Here is an 18604-nt window from a genome sequence, read left to right as displayed (position 1 = left end):
TATGAATGGCTATATTTCATCAGTTAAAGGTTTTGTACTTCCATGTACACTTTTTGTATGAAACAAAATGACTGGTTTAACAAGAAGCAGAAAGGTCCTGTGCCTTACCTTATTGTTACTTCTCTTGCAATTACCTTTTGAGGCTTTCCCTCCTTATGGAGGGTGTCAATGATGGTTTTTTGCACAACTGTTAGATCAGCAGTCTTTTCCATGATTGTGATTCCTACTGAACCAGACTGAGAGACCATTTAAAGGCTCAGGAACCCTTTTCAGGTGTTATGGCTTAATTAGCTGATTAGAGTGGGACACTCTGAGCCTTGAATATTGTACCTTTTCACAATATTCTAATTCTCTAAGATTGTGGATTTGGGATTTTCATGAGTTGTAAGCCATAATCATCACAATTATGACAAATCACATCTTGAACTATCTTGCTTTGCATGTAATGAGTCTATCTCGTATATTAGTTTCACCTTTTAAGTTGCATTACTGAAATAAATGAACTTTTGCACAATATTCTAATTTTTTCAAGTTTCACCTGTAGTTTGCAAATCACTTATGTGTTGTGACTCAGCAGAAACCTGTGAGTTGTTTTGGGATGCAGGATAATGAGCAGCTGTTGCTCGTTAGGGTCTTCTCCTGCAGATAAAAGACTGATGGTGCCACGCCTTAGTTGCAGAAGTCAACGTCATTTGTCATTCGTTTGTTCGTGAGTTCAGTTTTGTTCCTGTTCGAGTTTGTGTTCATGATTCAAAGAGGCACTTGGATAAGTGATTTGCTTTCTGTAAACCTAGTTTGCTGTAAGAGTTTTGTTTTTGCCTTTGCTGTGTAACTTTTTGCCAGAGACTTTATCTATGTTTATTTTGGGCTCGCAGCCAGCTTGAGCCGGGACTGATAAAGATATTTCCTTTGAAGTTCTGTCTGGCTGTCATTTGTGAACAAGCAAGGAAGGGGGTCAGAACACTTATGCATATTAATTCCATTCGTTTTTGAGCAGCATTTATATCAACTGAGTTGCATGTCATATTTGTAAAATGAATATGGTCAAATATGCGATTTAATATGATTCTGTGATGCTGTTAAATATTAAAAGAATTCAAATAGGGTACAACATGGTGGCAATTGATATTTTTACCTTCCCAATCTGCTAATTGGTTCCATTTTTCATTTGTTAAAAACAATTTGTCTTACTTGGGTTCATTGTGTAGTAATTGGTACTTTTAGAACTATGCCTTCAACAATATAGTTGCATGAAAAAATTCATTATTAAACAACTTGTTCATGGCTTGCTAGCTTTACCTTTTTCTAACCAAAGAAATGAGGGTATTTCCTAAAGATAACTTTTGAGTGCTGAATAAGAAATTTTTCCTCAAAGCAAATACCGCCCCCACCAAGAATATTTAGAAACTTTCTAAATATTTCATGTCTACCTTGCGTACCTTTAATATCAACAGGACCTAGAATGAGATCAATGCACCATAGTACCCCCAAAATATGCATACTTGTCTGAGCTCAATATAAATGCACTGATTTTTTTTCCAGCTATTTAAATAATATGCAGGCTTGGGAAAATAACTTAGCAATCTCTCCTGTCACATGATAAAAGCTAGAATGTAAAATATGTAGCTGGTAAATATCATCTGTTCTGCCTAAAGAAATCATCAATCCAAAATTAAGACATATATTTTACGTAGCCATTAACTATACATCTTTTCCTTCAGTATCCTTCATGTCATCCTAAAGGCCTTCAAATTGGTTAATCTTTGGCTTATATAGAAGGTAATGCCAAGTATTTCAACAATTCACACCAAATTCTCCGGCAGCAATACTGCTTTTTACAAAAATATTTGGACATATTTGTTATCATAATCATATAAATAACTATACAGTATAAGGCTTTCATGAAAAAAAATGATTGGGCTGGGGTTGCCAGCTTCTCCTTGAGTAGAATGACCTAAGCCAATTCTTTAAATAAGGGTATTATGAACCTGTAGCAGAAGGTTGTATAGGCAACAAAGAAACATGATTCTGAAAAGAAAATTGGTTTAAAGTGTCTGTTTCACATACATAGAATTGTTAATTAACTTTAAAACAATGAATAGAAAACCTTTAATATACAATGCATGAAACCAATAATTTCCACTAAGTAAAACATTTTTGATTTCTATTCCATTGTTGCTCTGAAAGGACTGGATTATTCTCATTGTACAGTACTGTATTAAAATACCACAGTTAATATTTAATATTAAAATTAATATTATGAGTAATAAAATAAAACAAATACAAATGCAGTAATATAATTTAATAATAAAAACCACAATGCTATGTGGGCATATTCTGTACTAAGATTTGAATGATGTACTATTAATCAGTGGAACAAGTTGTGAATACTCCAACACTCGAAGTTTTAAAGAAGATATTGGATAACCATTTGTCTGAAGTGATGTAGGGTTTCCTGCCTAAGCAGGGGTTTGGACTAGAAGTCCTCCAAGGTCCCTTCCAACTCTGTTACTACATTTATGTCTTTGATCTTGATCACAATCTTACTATACTTTCTCATTGTTTCCTTTCAATACAGGAGCGAATATCAGCATTTGAAACAGTAAGTTGCATTTTCATGAATTACTTTTAAGTAAAAATTTTCTTCTTTTTGTTAAAAGATAATATATGTGTAATATTAAAATAGTTGTCTAAACCTGTCTATAGAGATTCTCAGTCATCTAGATTACGGTTTTACAATCTCTGGTCACAGTTTTACGAACTGTGAATTAATTTCTAAAAGGTGGAGTTATTGCCAGTTTTGTGTGTATGCATGAATGTACACAAGCATGCATGCCTTCAGGTTACTATTGATCCTAATGGTCACTTCCTGGAGTAGTCCCTGAAATTACCTTGACAAGATTTCAGAAGTGGTTTGCCATTGCCTGCTTCCTAGGGCTGAGAGTGAGGGACCGTCCCAAGGTCACCTGGCTGGTTTTGTGTCTAAGGTAAGACTAGAATTCATGGTCTTCTGGTTTCTAGCTTTGTGCCTTAAACATTACACCAGATTGTCTCTTGCCAGTTAGCTGTGATAAACCAAATAATATGTACAAAAGCACAGGACATCCACATGAGATGACTTACTATGGAACTGCATTGATGAAGTCATCCATACTTTAAAGGTCAATTAAAAATGTAAACTGTTTATACTTGAAAATGATGAGTGTGCTTAGTTTTTAATATTCTTAGCAATTATATATATATATTGCCTTGGGGAAACTGAAGTTGTTGACCTAAGTAATTATACTGATTGGGGTATGAAAAACTTTATTTGGACATCCATTTTGGAGTTTGGCAATAGCAAATTACATTTTCCCTTCAAGACAGAGGTTCTTGAGTTCTTGCAGAAACAAGTGTGGGTACAATCTTGTTGTTACTTGCTATTCAGACTCTTGTATGAGACAAATTAGGTATTGCTCATCTTTTTGCCTTCCCGAACAATGAATAAAGTACATGTGTGCACATGTTTAATTTATAATGATACCCTTATATTAGGCTTTTTTTAAAAAAAAAATAGAATTATTGGCAGGTTTATTACTATAGTGCAGAGAAAACAGATTGAAAAGGATCCAGTAAATAATAAATTTAGTTCATAAAATCTTGAAACTAAGATGCAGCCATATCTTGCATTTCAAAATTATTTAGATAATAGTAGTAGTAGTAGTAAATAGTAAAATTAATAAATACAGGTAATCCTTGACTAACAACAGTTCACTTAGTGACCATAATAGCAATAGCAGTTAGACTTATATACCGCTTCATAGGGCTTTCAGCCCTCTCTAAGCGGTTTACAGAGTCAGCATATTGCCCCCAACAACAATCCGGGTCCTCATTTTACCCACCTCGGAAGGATGGAAGGCTGAGTCAACCCTGAGCTGGTGAGATTTGAACAGCCGAACTGCAGAACTGCAGTCAGCTGAAGTAGCCTGCAGTGCTGCATTTAACCACTGCGCCACCTCGGCTCTAATAAGTTACAGTGTCACTGAAAAAAATGACATGATCATTTTCACACTTACAACTGTTATGGCATCCCCATGGTTACCTGATCAAAATTCAGATGCTTGCCAATTGACTTGCCAATTGTACTTATGACAGTTGCAGTGTCCCAGGGTCATGTCATTGCCTTTTGCAATATTCTCTGTGGAGAGAGCCAAGGTGGCGCAGTGGTTAAAATGCAGCACTGCAGGCTACTGCTAGATCAGCAGGTCAGCGGTTCAAATCTCACTGGCTCAGGGTTGACTCAGCCTTCCATCCTTCCAAGGTGGGTAAAATGAGGACCCAGATTGTTGGGGGCAATATGCTGACTCTCTGTAAACCGCTTAGAGAGGCCTGAAAGGCCTATGAAGCGGTATATAAGTCTACTACTGCTATATTCTGACAAGCAGAGTCAATGGGGAACCTGATTCACTTAACAACCATGTTATTAACTTAACAACTGCAGTGACTCACTTAACAATCCTAATCCTCACTTAATAAATGCTTTACTTAGCAACAGAAATGTTGGACCCAATTGTGGTCAGAAGTCAAGGTTTATCTGTAGTAAAAGTAATGCAACAAATTACATTATTAGCTTGCAATGATCTTGCAACAAATGTCAAAAATAATTTTTAAAGTTTCTTTCAACATTTAAAAAACTAGACAAAATGAAACAATTGGTCTATTAAAGTGAGAAGAGGGCAAAGAAGAGCTGGGCAGCAGGGGGGAAGCGGAACTACTTAATTTATTCTTTGCATCCATCCTCACTCAAAAGGAAAAAATAGCTCAACCTATCAAAAACAGTACTGTAAAAGACAGATTAGAGATGCAAGACAAAATAGGCAAGAAAATGGTAAAAGAGAACCTGTCCACCTCAGATGAGTTCAAATCACCATGTGCTGAATGGATGCATCGCAGGATTGGATTACATTCTAGGTTTCTGAAGGAACTAGCAGATACGATCTCAAAACCATTGAACAGTATCTTTCAAAGATCCTGAAGCATGGGGAACTATCAGAGAGTTGGAAAAGAGCTGACATGATTTCCACCTACAGAAAAGGAGGGGAAAATGGATCCCAGAACTATCGACTAACAGCCTAACATTCATATCTGGCAAGATCCTGGAAAAGATAATCAAACAATTAATCTGCAAACACCTAGAGGCAAGCAAAGTTATAACGGCAAGCCAACATGTGTTTGACCATAACAGACCATGCCAGACAAATTTTATTTCATTCTTTGACATAGTGACTACATTAGTGAACCAGCAAGATGCTGTAGACATAATTTACTTGGTCTTCAGTAAGGCATTTGATAAAGTAGACCGCAACCTACTATTTAATAAGATTTTTAAAAATGTAAGCTAGATAGCATCACCATCAGATGGATTAACTGGCTGACCAACCACACTTAATGTTCCTTAATGGAACTGATTTGACATGGAAGAAAGTATGCAGTGAGTTACCCCAAGATTCTGTCTTGGGCCCAGTACTCTTCAATATCTTCATAAAGGACTTAAGCAAGAGGATAGAAGGGAAACTCATCAAATTTGCAGAGATACCAAGCTGGCAGAAATAGCCAACACTCCAGAAGATAGGCTCAAGATACAAAAGGATTTTGACAGAAGGCAGACGCTATCTAACAAAAAAAAATTCAGAGGTGAGAAAAGTAAGGTTTTAAACTTGGGCAAGAAAAATACACAGGTATAGAGCCACAGGTATCTGGCTCAATACAAGTAACTGCAAGGGGGATCTAGGAGTCTTAGTGGGCAACCCCTTAAATAGGAGCCAGCAGTGTGAGCCAATGCAATCCTAAACTGCATTAACAGAGGAATATAATAATGATCATGTGAAGTTTTAGTTCTGTTTTAAAATGTCTTGATAAGATCACACTTGAAATATTGCATCAATTTTTGGCTGCCACAATATAAAAAAGATGTGGAGACTCTAGAAAGAATGCAGAAAAAGCAACAAAGATGATTAGGGAAATGAGGCCGAAACATATGAAGAACGGTTACAGGAATTTGATATGTCTAGTCTAATGAAAAGAAGGACTAGGGGTGAAATGATAGCAGTTGCAGTATTTGAGGGGCAGCCACAAAGAAGAGGGGGACAACCTATTCTACAGGACATCTGAAGGTAGCACAAAAACAATGGATGGAAACTAGCCAAGGATAGAAGCAACCTAGAAATAAAAAGAAATTTCCTGACAGAAAAATTAATCAGTAAAACTTCTGCCTTCAGAAGTTCTCGCAGCTCCATCGCTGAAGGCTTTTAAGAAGAGTTTGGAAAATAATTTGTCTGAAATACTAGAGTCTCCTGCTTGAGTAGGGGGTTGGACTAGAAGACCTCCAGTGTCCCCTCCAACTCTGTTATTTTGTTCATAACTTTTTGATGGAAATTTAGTTATGCTTTCTTTTTTTATTCTGTTTCATATTGACAGAAACGTTTAAAGAATTGTTTTGAACCTGGACATAGGCACTCTGATGTTATATTTGATGTATAATCACAGTTACTTTGAAAGATATCTTTCTTGGATCGCCTTTAACATTACAACTCCTAGCCAAGTTATAAGTAACTGTCTGTTGCTGTCACTGTAAATTATGGGAATGCTTCTTTATCTTTTGGTTTACACCTAAAGGATTACTTAGCTGCACCCCAAGACTTTTTCCAATTTTTAAGAAAATGTCCGTGATCTACAAAAGTGAGTTTTATTCTTCATCATCATTTCTGCATATTACATTTATGGATTGTGCACTTCTGCTAAAGCCCTTTGGGAGATTTCTATAGGTCAGAAGTTTGGGGTAACAAATACCCCGCAATTGCATGTGTTCCTAGCTGATATACCCACACTATTCCTCAGTTCCTTGTCAGCTACTACAGCAAATTTTCCATGTTTTCTGTTAAGGATAACAGTATATTAATACTTCATTTTATTTTCAGTTGTCTCTGTAATAGGAAGATAAAAACAAGCTACAGAAGAATTGGAGGAATTATTGATGCGACAAGATCTAGGCATTGAACATAAAGATTTTCCCACCTTATCTAAGTGCTAGTTTGTAAATGTGCTTGCCATTTCAAATTACTACCTGTTGATGGTCACTTGTTCTACTTGATGTTTGGACAAGAAGAGCAAAATTGATTTTCAAAGCTATTGTCAGACAAGCACAAATTGATTTTCCTATGTGTAGGTGCTTCTTTGGAAATAAGCCTGGAAGGAAACTGGACCCCTTAATTTCTTAGCAAATGCCTTCAGTCCCAATATGCCTTACATGTTCCCCCTCTTGACCTAGCTGTCTGTTTCAGTAGTGATGCAACTTCTTGTAGAGGCTTTGCCAAACTAATTCTACTGTCCTTTCCTAACTTTCAAAAAGATTACGTTGCTTATCTTAGGATGTTCTGTATAGTTTATTCCTTCTTGGATCCATCAAAGCACCAAAACAGGAAGAAACCTTTCTCTCAACTGAACTTTGAATGAAAGAAGCAAACTTCTAATTGAAACTATCGGCACCAATAATTCTCTGGTAATCTCTGTGAACTGTACAGCAGAAGCCACAATATTTTGATACTGGCACTCTTGCCACTACAGTTCTAAGGATGGTAGACTGACAAGGTTGCATCATTCATGTGAAAGATGCAGCTATAGGTTCAGCATAATATATGGGAACTGACAACCCACACTGAATTAAAAGCAACCCAGTGAACAATCCAGGGACTATCAGACTTGAGATCCTCTGGGGTTCTTAATCTTCTATGGCTCAAATCAGTAATAATGTGCAGTGATGAAGATCAGTACCATTTCTCTGGGCTTTCATTATCAACTAGGGAATGGTTCCCTATCAGTTAAAGTGAAGTAGAAAGACTGATCCCATATTAATGATTGTTGCATATGTTGTGATACCACATATATGAATTCTGGGATGCTTATTAACATCCTTCTCTCTTTTTGCCTCAATGTATCTTTATCATTCGAGGAACTGTTTTTATACCATCTTCAAGATCAGTTCACGCATATTCCTTTGCATTCCTATAAAGTTTGTTATAAATTTTCTGGCTCCTTCTGGCTTTTTTTAATCTGCCTCTAGAGTTCCAATTTGCTGCATAGTTCTGGCATCATATATAACCCCACAGGTTGATACAAAAATGGTTATTAACATAGACGTGCACTCAGTCCATAAGGATTAGTTATTGGGATCAGAAGAACCTGCTTCTGAGAATCCTTTGATGGTTTTTTTCCCCTTTTTCTTTGGAGGTCAAGTATGTTTACTTCCCACAAAGCTCATGTAAAGCTGCTGCCTCATATGCCTGCTTCATATGCATGACCTATTCTTGCTCTACAGTCTCCTTTTCTCATTGATAAATCTTTCAGTTTCTTCAGTCAGAAACCTGAACTCCAGTGTTACTTCCTACTTGGATTCATGGGAAATTGGCAAGGAATTCATTGATGAAGCCACACTGTGATACATGATATTGCATAGATTTCAAGAAAACAATAAGCATTCAACACTAAATTACCAAGGTGAAAGAAAATTCTAATGCACATTCAACATAGTTGCATAAAATAAGTGGAGAGAAACTGGGATATAATGAGAGCCTTCCTAGTCAGCATCTGCTTCTCTGTTTCCTATTACAAAGTACCAAGCATGTGACAATTCTTCCATTTCTTTTGACTTCCATGGCAGGAGTTCCATATGCCAGCATTTAAGTGCTATCCTCCAGGGTAGGTATTCTGGTCATTTGTTTTTCCCTCTTGGCATGGACTGGTACAACTTGCAAGTACTTTATATCTCTCGATAGGGATCTTCCAGTCCCTTATTGGACAGATTGTATTCACAACCTGAATTGGAATGGCACTCTACGTTACCATTTCTTTAATGCATTGTCATCATCATTGAGATGTTGGAATAAATTGGGAAACATTATAGATAGCTCCTTTCTGCAGACAGTGGATTGCTGTGAATCTGCCAGGCATCCTAAAGTAGGTTTGGCATATATCATGTCAATCATATATCTTTGGATATATCCTCCATGTCTAAAATTTTATCTAGAGGAGATGCTTTTATGATTTGGTCTTATCTTCCTTTCAAAGAGCATTTCTGAACTCCATTTTAGTTCTTATATATTTGTTTTTACACATTCACACACACCACATCTTAGGAACAGCTCTCATTCGTGAAATGTCCACATAAATTTGATATTCTGTATTGCACAAACTCATTTTGCAGCCCATGCATGCATTTATGTATTAAGAGGGCTAGAGGAAGAATGATTCGTTTTTTGCTTAATCCAATTGAATTAAGTCCTTATTGCTTCTCTCTCAAAAGTAGGAACTCTCCATAGGCATTCTATGCAAGCTGTCTCTACCATGCCAGTCTATCTGTTGAGTAACAATTTGATTCTGTCCCTGGATATTTAAATGGCACTATAGGTAAGATTTTCAGGTGGAAGAAGATTTCTTTAATAGCGTAATGTTGTCTTCCATATTAGCTTGACAGAACACCTCCTACTATTCTCAGGTATACTTTTGACTTACTCATGTATGTGGTACACACCATGATGATAAATGACCCTACCAGTAGCTGTGAATCTTTGCATGATCAAAATTAGCTCTCTTTCCCATCCTCAGTTTCCTTCTTGTTTTATTATCTTAGTTCCTGAACTGTTTCTTTAGTCAAAAAGAAACTGAGGAGAAAGTAGGAGTATTATCAAAGTGTGTAAATCAGAACTGTATTTGTCATCCTGAACTGAAAAACTCTTAATAGGACTTCAGCATTCTGTAGATGTAGAATCTATATCTCTTGATATCACTCAGAGCATCATTATTACCTGTAAACAGCTTTTTATTACCCAGCATTTGAGGTACTTTGTTGGAGAAGGTACAATCTTTTTGTTATTGTAATCTGGGATTGAGTTTTTGGCTTTCACGTCTAAAAATAATAATAAAAAAACAATGTCTTCTTTTGATTTACATCTGTTCTGTGGGACAACCTAGAGCTGCCTATCGTTGCATATGCCTCAATATAAGAAGGATTAACTGTTCACATGCCCTTTAAATATCCAGGGCTTTATATAAAGTCATGGAAAATAAGCACCATGTTTTATCATTCTCTTTGAGAAGATAGAACACCTTTTAGTGTGTAAATAAAGTTTTATAGTAGTAAAATGAGATTAATAGCAGTCACTGTATAATGGAAGAATGCACTTTTAACTAAATGCTGTTTCTGTTGGTCCAACTGGAGTTGGCTGACCCTTATCAGCTTCATCATTGCCCTTTGCTCCCTGTTAAATAACAAGCAGACCCGTATGTTTGTTCTCTTCTGGATTAGTTGTACTGTATGCATTATGGCACATCATTTTCAGTTTCTGGGCAATAATTAGCAGCACTTAATCACTCACTGTGTCAGGTGCTCTCACCAACCTTTTAAACATTCTGTTCTGCATGATTAAACCTCTCTCTTTTAATAGAGAAAAATGCCATCGTTAATATGGTACTCAAATCTAATTTAGGAGATTATTGAATGTGTCAGTAAATTATTGCTTTTTTCTACAGGTCAGCTGAAATAAGGTTTCCCCTCTCCCCCTTTTTTCCCTTGGCTTTTATGTTTTTATTTGCCTGTCTTTTCACCCCCACCCATCTCACTCTTACCCATCTTCATAGCCAGCAAAATTATTGTATTGTAGCTGATGTGTTCTTGCCTGCCACAATGAGAGCATAAAATCTACTCCTGCAACCAGGCTCATGAATCATACTAAAGTTTTTCACATGCTTTTTGAGTGAAGTGAATATTAACCTGGCAGCTATTTTCCACACAGATCATAATGCTGGTACTTAGCTGTTGGCACTGTTGTAACAAGCCTGAAACAAGCCTTCAGTTGTTTGGACTGCAATGAAACAAACAGACTTTGTCCTTTGGAAGCACATTTAAAATTTCAGACACATGAAAAAGAAAATCCTAAATTGTATGCTATAAACGATGCTTTTGACAACTTGGAAAATTGTGTAGATAAGCTCATGTATATCCATTGCACCTTTAGTGTAGAATAAACTGAGACACAGTGGTATTAAATGACTGCTTTTAGAGAAAATAAAGTATCAGTGAAATTCAAATTTTAATGCATTTCATTACTTATCATCGCTGTCTGTATGTGATGAAGGTAAAATAAATATTTAATTTTAGAGGGAATGGTGTTTGGAAATCATTGCTCTACAGTTTCTTTCATGTGGCAGAAAGTTTCTGGAACATATTGTTTCTTTAAGGTGACTGCTGAGCATTTGAGCCCCTTGTTCTGTTTTACACCGTTAACTTTTCTGTGGCTGAAGGCTGCAGAGGAAGACCTGCTGAGAATCTGCTGTCTCTTTCGGATATCGCTCAACCTCTTCCAGCCCTTACAAAGACCAGGGCCACAAATGACTCTGGGAAGAAGTAGCAAACCATACATCTCATCAGAAATTAATGGGGTGGAAAATCAAGACTATGATGAACATAAGGCCACTATAAATGAAGCATACAATGTAAATGAGTGCAGCTTCTTTGTGGGAAAGATGCAGAAGTGAGCAATTTAATGAGGAACAGACATTGATAGACACCTCCAAGCAATTTTCTTTCTTTATTTATTTTTGGTTTGGAAAAAAAAAACCAAAACCAAAACCAAAACCCAAGGTGTAGAAGTGTCCTCTAGCAGAGCTTTTCTTGAATATTTTTAAACACACAGCTAAGGGTATTTTGCAAGGTGTAGTATTAATAAGTATATGAGGAAATGCCTGGAATTTCAGAGAATATGCATTAATTCACTATTCTTGATTAATTCTTCTTATGCTAATAGTGTAAAGATCCAAGTATGAAGCTTAAATATTTTAATACAAATGTTAACAATTGCTTTGCTAGAAAGCAGCTTATGCTACCTCCGGCGGAACAAAGATTTCTGTAGTGATCTTTTTTAAAGATTGCTTTTGATGATCACACTATAACCATACTAAAAACAAGCAAAAGCCTTTTGAGAGTAGTAAATGATATAGCAAGATATAACAATTTTCCTCTGAGCATTCAGATTCTTTTAAAGCTAATGTTGTTTTCCATCATTTTATGTACGTGGAAGTTAATTTGATAGTGGCATAAGGATTTTTGTTTGGAGGGGATCTCTGGAATGGAGTGAAGTGACCTGCTAATACTTAGACCAATTTCAATGAATCACTGTAGGTTCTTCAAAGAAATTCACCTGTATTGACTGCCAGACTTATAATTACTATCACTGACTCCACTTTTCAGAGTTATGAATCTAAAGAATCCTCTTTAGCATAATGAGTTTCATATTTTTTGCAAAAATGATCACGGTATTTTAAATCAAATTATACAGAATATGTTAATTATCCTGGAGTGTTTATTTACACTCCGTTTGAGAGGCCCAAGCCTTTAATTTTTTTTGTGTGTTTCAAAGCTCTTGTCAATTTTTCTCTTTGCACTTAGCTCTTTTTTATATGCTGATATTGTGAGTTTCATAGAGACGTTGGAAATGGCTAACAAACAAGCTAGACAGACAGACAGAGATGCCTCAAATTTTTTTACTAGGTTCCAACGTTTCACTCAGGAACTTGAGTGTTCTGTCTTTACCTTGATCATTTTTCTGCCCATTTAGGAATCCAGGAATATCAATATGAATTTATGGTGTAAAGACAAAATCTAATACAAGGTCAAATTCTCAATACAATAAAAAGTGCCAGAGCTATATTAAAGTTAAAATCTAGATACCTTGCTTCCAGCATGGCTATTCTGAACTGAGATTTTATAAAATAAGAGATTTGGGGATTATGTGAATATTCAGAAGGAATTTCTCTTTGGGAAAAAGATTGACCCACAAACACCCGATTCTTTAATAGTGTGTAGCATCTTTAAGCTTGAATCTACAATTGCCCCTGTTTTCTAGGTTTGGTGGAACTTTCTCCTCTCCTGTATCCTCAAATGAAGCCTTGTAATGAACTGAGTCTGGGTATGTCTCCTCTAGAGTCCCAGTCTCCAGTGGTTTAAAATTGTGCAGCATATTGAGGAGTTCAGGGGGGTCATGACATAAATAGTGTGAGTGGCCTCTTCAATTTAGGTATTTTTTAGGTATTTATTGGGATTTATATGCCGCCCTTTTCCCTGAGGGGACTCAGGGCAGCTTACAGCGACAAGGGAGGGGAGGTGCAAGGTCAAAACAAAACAATATGTGAACAACAGAAAAGTAATAAAAACCCAACTTTCATTCAACAGTCAAACACTCGGGCGGGTAATTGAGTTACATTGCAGGATGCATGAAAGAAAAATAAATGTACTACACATGAAAAACAGAAAACAAAAAGCTTTTGTGTTCTTGTCTGTGTTGTATTTGTGCTCATTTGTATTTATAAAGAAATAAGAGTAATTCATCTCTATTTATAATGAGTGAAGGGTTCTTATGAATGTTTATAGACAGTCAAATATCATTTTAATCATAAGGTATATCAAAGTGTTCAAATATTATGTCTCCAAATTAGTGTGTGCAGTTTCCACACTGAGGAAAGATGTCCAAAACTTTCCTTCATGCTCAACTTTAGTTAATTGCAATTACTTTATTTATTTATTATATGCCAACCATCTTGCTGTTCAACTCTCAACTTCTCTGAAACTATTTATTGTTCTACCATCTTATGAATGTTAATGTAATAGCACATGCATACAGTCCTTTTGAGTATTTCAATGTTTTTCAGAGTACACAGTTGGCCTTAGAACATCTGGAATCTGCTCCTGAGAAACTGAATGTTTCTGAAGATTGTGGAGATTTGGGGGTAAGAATATTTTGTGATCTTTTTCATTTGTAAAATATATAACAGCATTATATACAATAGGGGTAAGTGTATTTAAGGCATGACATCCCAAACACAATTATATATTTGAGGTTCACATATTAGCGTGAAGCTGAATAGATTTGTTCTGCAGCAAATTCCTTCTTTACCATTCCTTTACCTGCTCAAAAAGATATTTCTCAAGGAGAGTCCTTCCATCTTAATTTAAATATATTATAATGCGCCATAACAATTTTTAAGTGTGGTGTTTTTAAGATTTAATGAATTTAAAATCTGAAAATATTTCTCTCTCTATCCCAGTTTTTATATATATATATTTACCATATTTTGGTACTTGTTAAAACTTGATATCATTTAGCTGTGTGAAAAAACTATTTGAAAAGTGATAATTTTTATTTGATGTATTAAGATATAATGTGAGATATAATAAATATAAGATATATTTAGTGAGATAAACTCCTCAAGCCTTATGATGTCCCACATCATGTGTCCCACATGATGACACTCTGGAAGTCTTGTAGTCTCGTAACTGGTATTCTTCATCATGCAATTGCCAGCAAATTAAATAGGAAAGCAGTTGGAATCATTTGTTCATTGGGCTGAGTAAAACTAGCATTACATGACAGGATTATAATCATGTCAGATATTTAAAATGCAGACTAAGTATTGTATATCTGAATGTACATATTTACTTATTTATTAAAGTTTATTTTCATCTAAAACAACTCTGCATGGTTTATACTCTGCCTGTTATATAATCTAGACTGAAATATAATATGATTAAGAACAGTTCCTATCCAAAAAAACCACACCCATAATATCATACCTGATACTCTTTTCATCTTCTCATACCAACATCAGGAGCTGTTTGATTATCCTAACATTTTTCAAACATTCTTCAAAAGAGTTAGGTCTTAATTGTTTTCTAAAATTATAAGAATTGTTAATGGCTGTAAACTCCAGGCTCTGTGCTGTTCCATAGAAGATAGGTGTAAAGATTAATTGCACCTGGAGTTTTAGTAGCAGTAGCACTAGCACTTAGATTCAAATACCACTTCACAGTGCTTTACAGGCCTCTCTAAGCAGTTTACAGAGTCAGCTTATTGCCCCCAACAATCTGGGTCCTCATTTTACTGATCTCGGAAGGAGGGAAGGCTGAGTCAACCTTGAGCCAGTGAGACTCGAACTGCCAAACTGCAGGCAGCCGGCAGCCAGCAGAAGTAGCACGCAGTACTGCATTCTAACCATTGTTCTACCACGGCTCAGTAACAGCCTCTTTAAATAGTGATGTAACAAGATTGAGATGAGTCTACGACTACTCAAGGTTACCTCATTTTGGATTAGATGCAACTTTCCAACAGTCTTCAAGTTTATTCCCATATAGAATTAATTGCAATAGTCCAAATATGAACTAACACAGACATGAATCTCCATCAGCATTCTCCCTATCCAGAAAAAAATTAATACAAGATAGAATTATGGAAAATACTGTTTTGGTCACAATCTTTAACTGCTCTTCCAGCAGAACTGTAAGTCCCATTCTAAGATTATGAATTTACTGTGCACAAATGAGGGCAAATGTGCCCAGAAGCCCAGCCTCAGAAATAACAGTGATATCCTGTTATGTGTGAAACAATGTCCTTGGTGACCTGCAAAGCCTCCTGGATGGCAATTACCATTCCTCTTCACCTTATCTAGCCACATACAATCATGAAATATGGATGGGCACATTTTGAAATTAAGGCACTCACTATCTCACCTATCTAGCTCTTGCTAAGCCAGGTCCACTCTGTCACGATCAAGTTATGGATGAAAATAAATGTATTACACAGGTATAGTATCTGGTATTCAAAGTAGTAGCTAGTGCACAAAACTCGTAAAAGTACAGCCATATGCTCCTGAGACAAAGCCAGGAAGCTGGAAATGTAGATTGGGCTCAGATCTACAATGTCCATTTCCCTAGAGTCACCCACTGTATATTTGTTGCTCACCACCATAATGCTAAAAGGGACGTGGTGGCTCAGTGGCTAAGATGCTGAGCTTGTCGATCAGAAGGTTGGCAGTTTGAATCCCTATTGCCGTGTAATGGATTGAGCTCCCATTACTTGTCCCAGCTTCTGCCAACCTAGCAGTTTGAAGGCACATAAAAATTCAAATAGAAAAATAGGAACACCTTTGGTGGGAAGGTAACAGTATTCTGTGCACTTTTGGCATTTAGTCATGCCGGCCACATGACCATAGAGACGTCTTTGGACAACGCTGGCTCTTTAGCTTTGAAACGGAGATGAGCACTGCCCCATAGAGTTGTTAACAACTAACACATATGTTCAAGAGGAATCTTTACCTTTACATTTTTACATAATGCTTCAATTGCCCATTTTATTCTTCAGTCCTTTTATTCATACCCCAAAGTATTCTCATTATCTATCTCTCTGCTTCACTAAATCTATATACACTACATTCTGGTTGTTTTTGACTTCCCATTCAGCAGCCATCACATGTCTCAAACACCTCACTGAACTCCCCCCCCCCCCAACAACCACAGTTAATCTTTCAATCTTCCCATCCAAGCCCAATATGGCATCTGCAAGAACTGAGACTCCCACTGAAGTCAATCACATGTTTGGCCCTGTTTGTACTACCACTACTGACCAGAATATCCCCAAATCCACCATGTTGTCCAAGTTAACCTTTAGGCTATTCTGTTCTCTTTCTCCTATACTATTACCATTTCACCAAAAAAAGAAAAAGTTTTCCCAGACAGGATGCAGAATATTTTCTTGTTAGAAAACCATAGAGATTTGGACTGATCTGTAGTAGCAAAATACAACTGATATTCATAGAAATCAGGGAATAGAACTGCAGATAAGAATTTTCCATTCCTGCTGATACCAGATTACCCCTCTAAAGCTTAACTATCAAGGAAAAACACGAACTGGCAATGTCTCTTGGGACCTGTAATCTGTCCAGTGCAGAAATGGTCATTTCCAAATCCATCCTAGTTTGTCCTGCCCAATCTTGGCATTGTTCTTTGGTAGTACTATACATAAGCAATTTGGAGTGACTGAATGCAGAGATGGCATTTTGGGAAGCCAGGCTGGATGTACTCAAAAGATGGCAGTGTGTGGACTCTGGTTCTCATAAGGCATCCATTTAGCGATTTACACTCACCTGATAGGAAGCTTTCTACAACTCTGCTAAAATCTTTGTAAATATCATAGCATTATTGCAAATATACCAGAGACTGCAACAAACCAATTTTATATGGATTTTTAATTTTAATTTTGTTTCAAATAGATAGGGCAGTGAGCCTAGCTAAAACTTTTATAAGTATCACAGGCATTATTGCAAATAAATAGGCCAGAGGCGGAAACAATCCAGCTTGGTATGGATTTTTAATTTTAATTTTTTTTAATAGATAGGGCAGGGAGCCTAGCCAGCACCAAGAGAGATATGATGGAAGTTATACCAACCAGAGAGGCCTTTTCAAGTAGTTCTTGCTAAAATTACAAACCTTTTATTAAAATATATTTTTAGAGATATATTCCATATACTGTAACATCTGGTGATATTAAGTATATGAATATGTTATTTAAAGTTGATAACTTAGAACTCCCCTTCTCAAAATAGTAGTGAAATCTAGCAAAGGTCATCAAACATTATATAGCCAGTTTGATCTAGTGGCTAGAAACCAGAAGACCAGGAGTGTGTCTTAGGTAAGAAAGTCAACTGGGTGGCTTTGATTCAGACATTCCCTCTCAGCCCAACTCACCTCACCGGGTTGTTGTGGGGAAAATAGGAAGAAGAAAGAACATTATGTTTTCTGCCTTGTTATTTATAAAAATAATAAAGGCAAAATTGAAAAAAACACTATGAAATTTTAAAATCACAGTACTTCAGTATTCTCATATGAATTCTTTCAAAATTTCCTAATAGCCAAATCTCATAACAACTTTCATTATTTTGAGGATCAATGGGTCCAGAATGATGCTTTGACCTTTCTTTTTTTTTTTTTTTACATTCGTGAGATAATTATTTCACTTACTTGAAAATTTTCTGATTTCAGAATTCTCAGAAAGAAATTATCGAAAAAAGGTACAATAAATACAAGGGACTTGTGGGCTCATTACAGCAGCATCTGGAAGATTTAAAATACAAACTTGAAAGTTTTCAAGTAAGTTTATTTTCTCTTCAAAGTTTATCTTCTCTGTCTTTCTATGCAGTTAATTCAAAAAATTATCTCTAATTGCTGGGACTCTGGATAGTGCATAAACACAGAAGCAACATGCCAATTTTAAGAATTTAGTAAAAGGATGTCAATTTGCATTGCAAAGATCAGACCAAAGATTTCCATATGTCAATGTTCTGTCTCCAATGGTAACTTAGTAAGTTAATAGTTGGGGCATAGTGGAACTATTAGTCATTGGAAGAATAGAAGGACTTATGAGAAGGCCAGAGCAAAATCTTTAAAAGTTAGAGCACAATACGAATTTGGAAAATTCACAGCTACATTTGTAATCACTATCGCATTTACCCTAATGGGTGATATTCAGAGCTTTCAACCTTTGTATTGGAAGTTTCCTCCCCCCTCTTCTTTTTCTCTCTTACTGTCCATATAGACTGATGGAATATAAGGGCTATGTCTTATGTCAGCTCCTAAAGTGAAAAAGTACTGTTTCAGGCAGCACTAAGATATATAGAGAGGTAAATCTATGGTCTATCAGCTTCATATTTATGCAAAATAATATGTATGTGATCCAAATTTAATGAG

At 36.1% G+C, this 18604-nt stretch overlaps 1 protein-coding gene across 5 annotated transcripts in view; it reads left to right on the top strand.

Moving 5' to 3' along the window:
• The window catches only part of CEP128 (centrosomal protein 128), a 190554-nt gene that overhangs the window by 156770 nt on the left and 15180 nt on the right, over positions 1-18604 (top strand). For all 5 annotated transcript variants that reach the window (XM_087725051.1, XM_087725066.1, XM_087725042.1 and 2 more), the window contains exons 20-22: positions 2579-2602; positions 13738-13815; positions 17900-18007. In XM_087725051.1, the coding sequence (XP_087581177.1) occupies positions 2579-2602; positions 13738-13815; positions 17900-18007 (210 nt within the window). The remainder of the gene's footprint in view (positions 1-2578; positions 2603-13737; positions 13816-17899; positions 18008-18604) is intronic.

Source organism: Thamnophis sirtalis, unplaced genomic scaffold (assembly GCF_051295495.1).
Source record: "Thamnophis sirtalis isolate CommonGarterSnake01/CBP01778 unplaced genomic scaffold, rThaSir2_p1.2 scaffold_1, whole genome shotgun sequence".
Taxonomy (NCBI): domain Eukaryota; kingdom Metazoa; phylum Chordata; class Lepidosauria; order Squamata; family Natricidae; genus Thamnophis; species Thamnophis sirtalis.
Note: the sequence above shows the minus strand (reverse complement) of the source record. Positions and strands in the feature narration are given on the sequence as shown.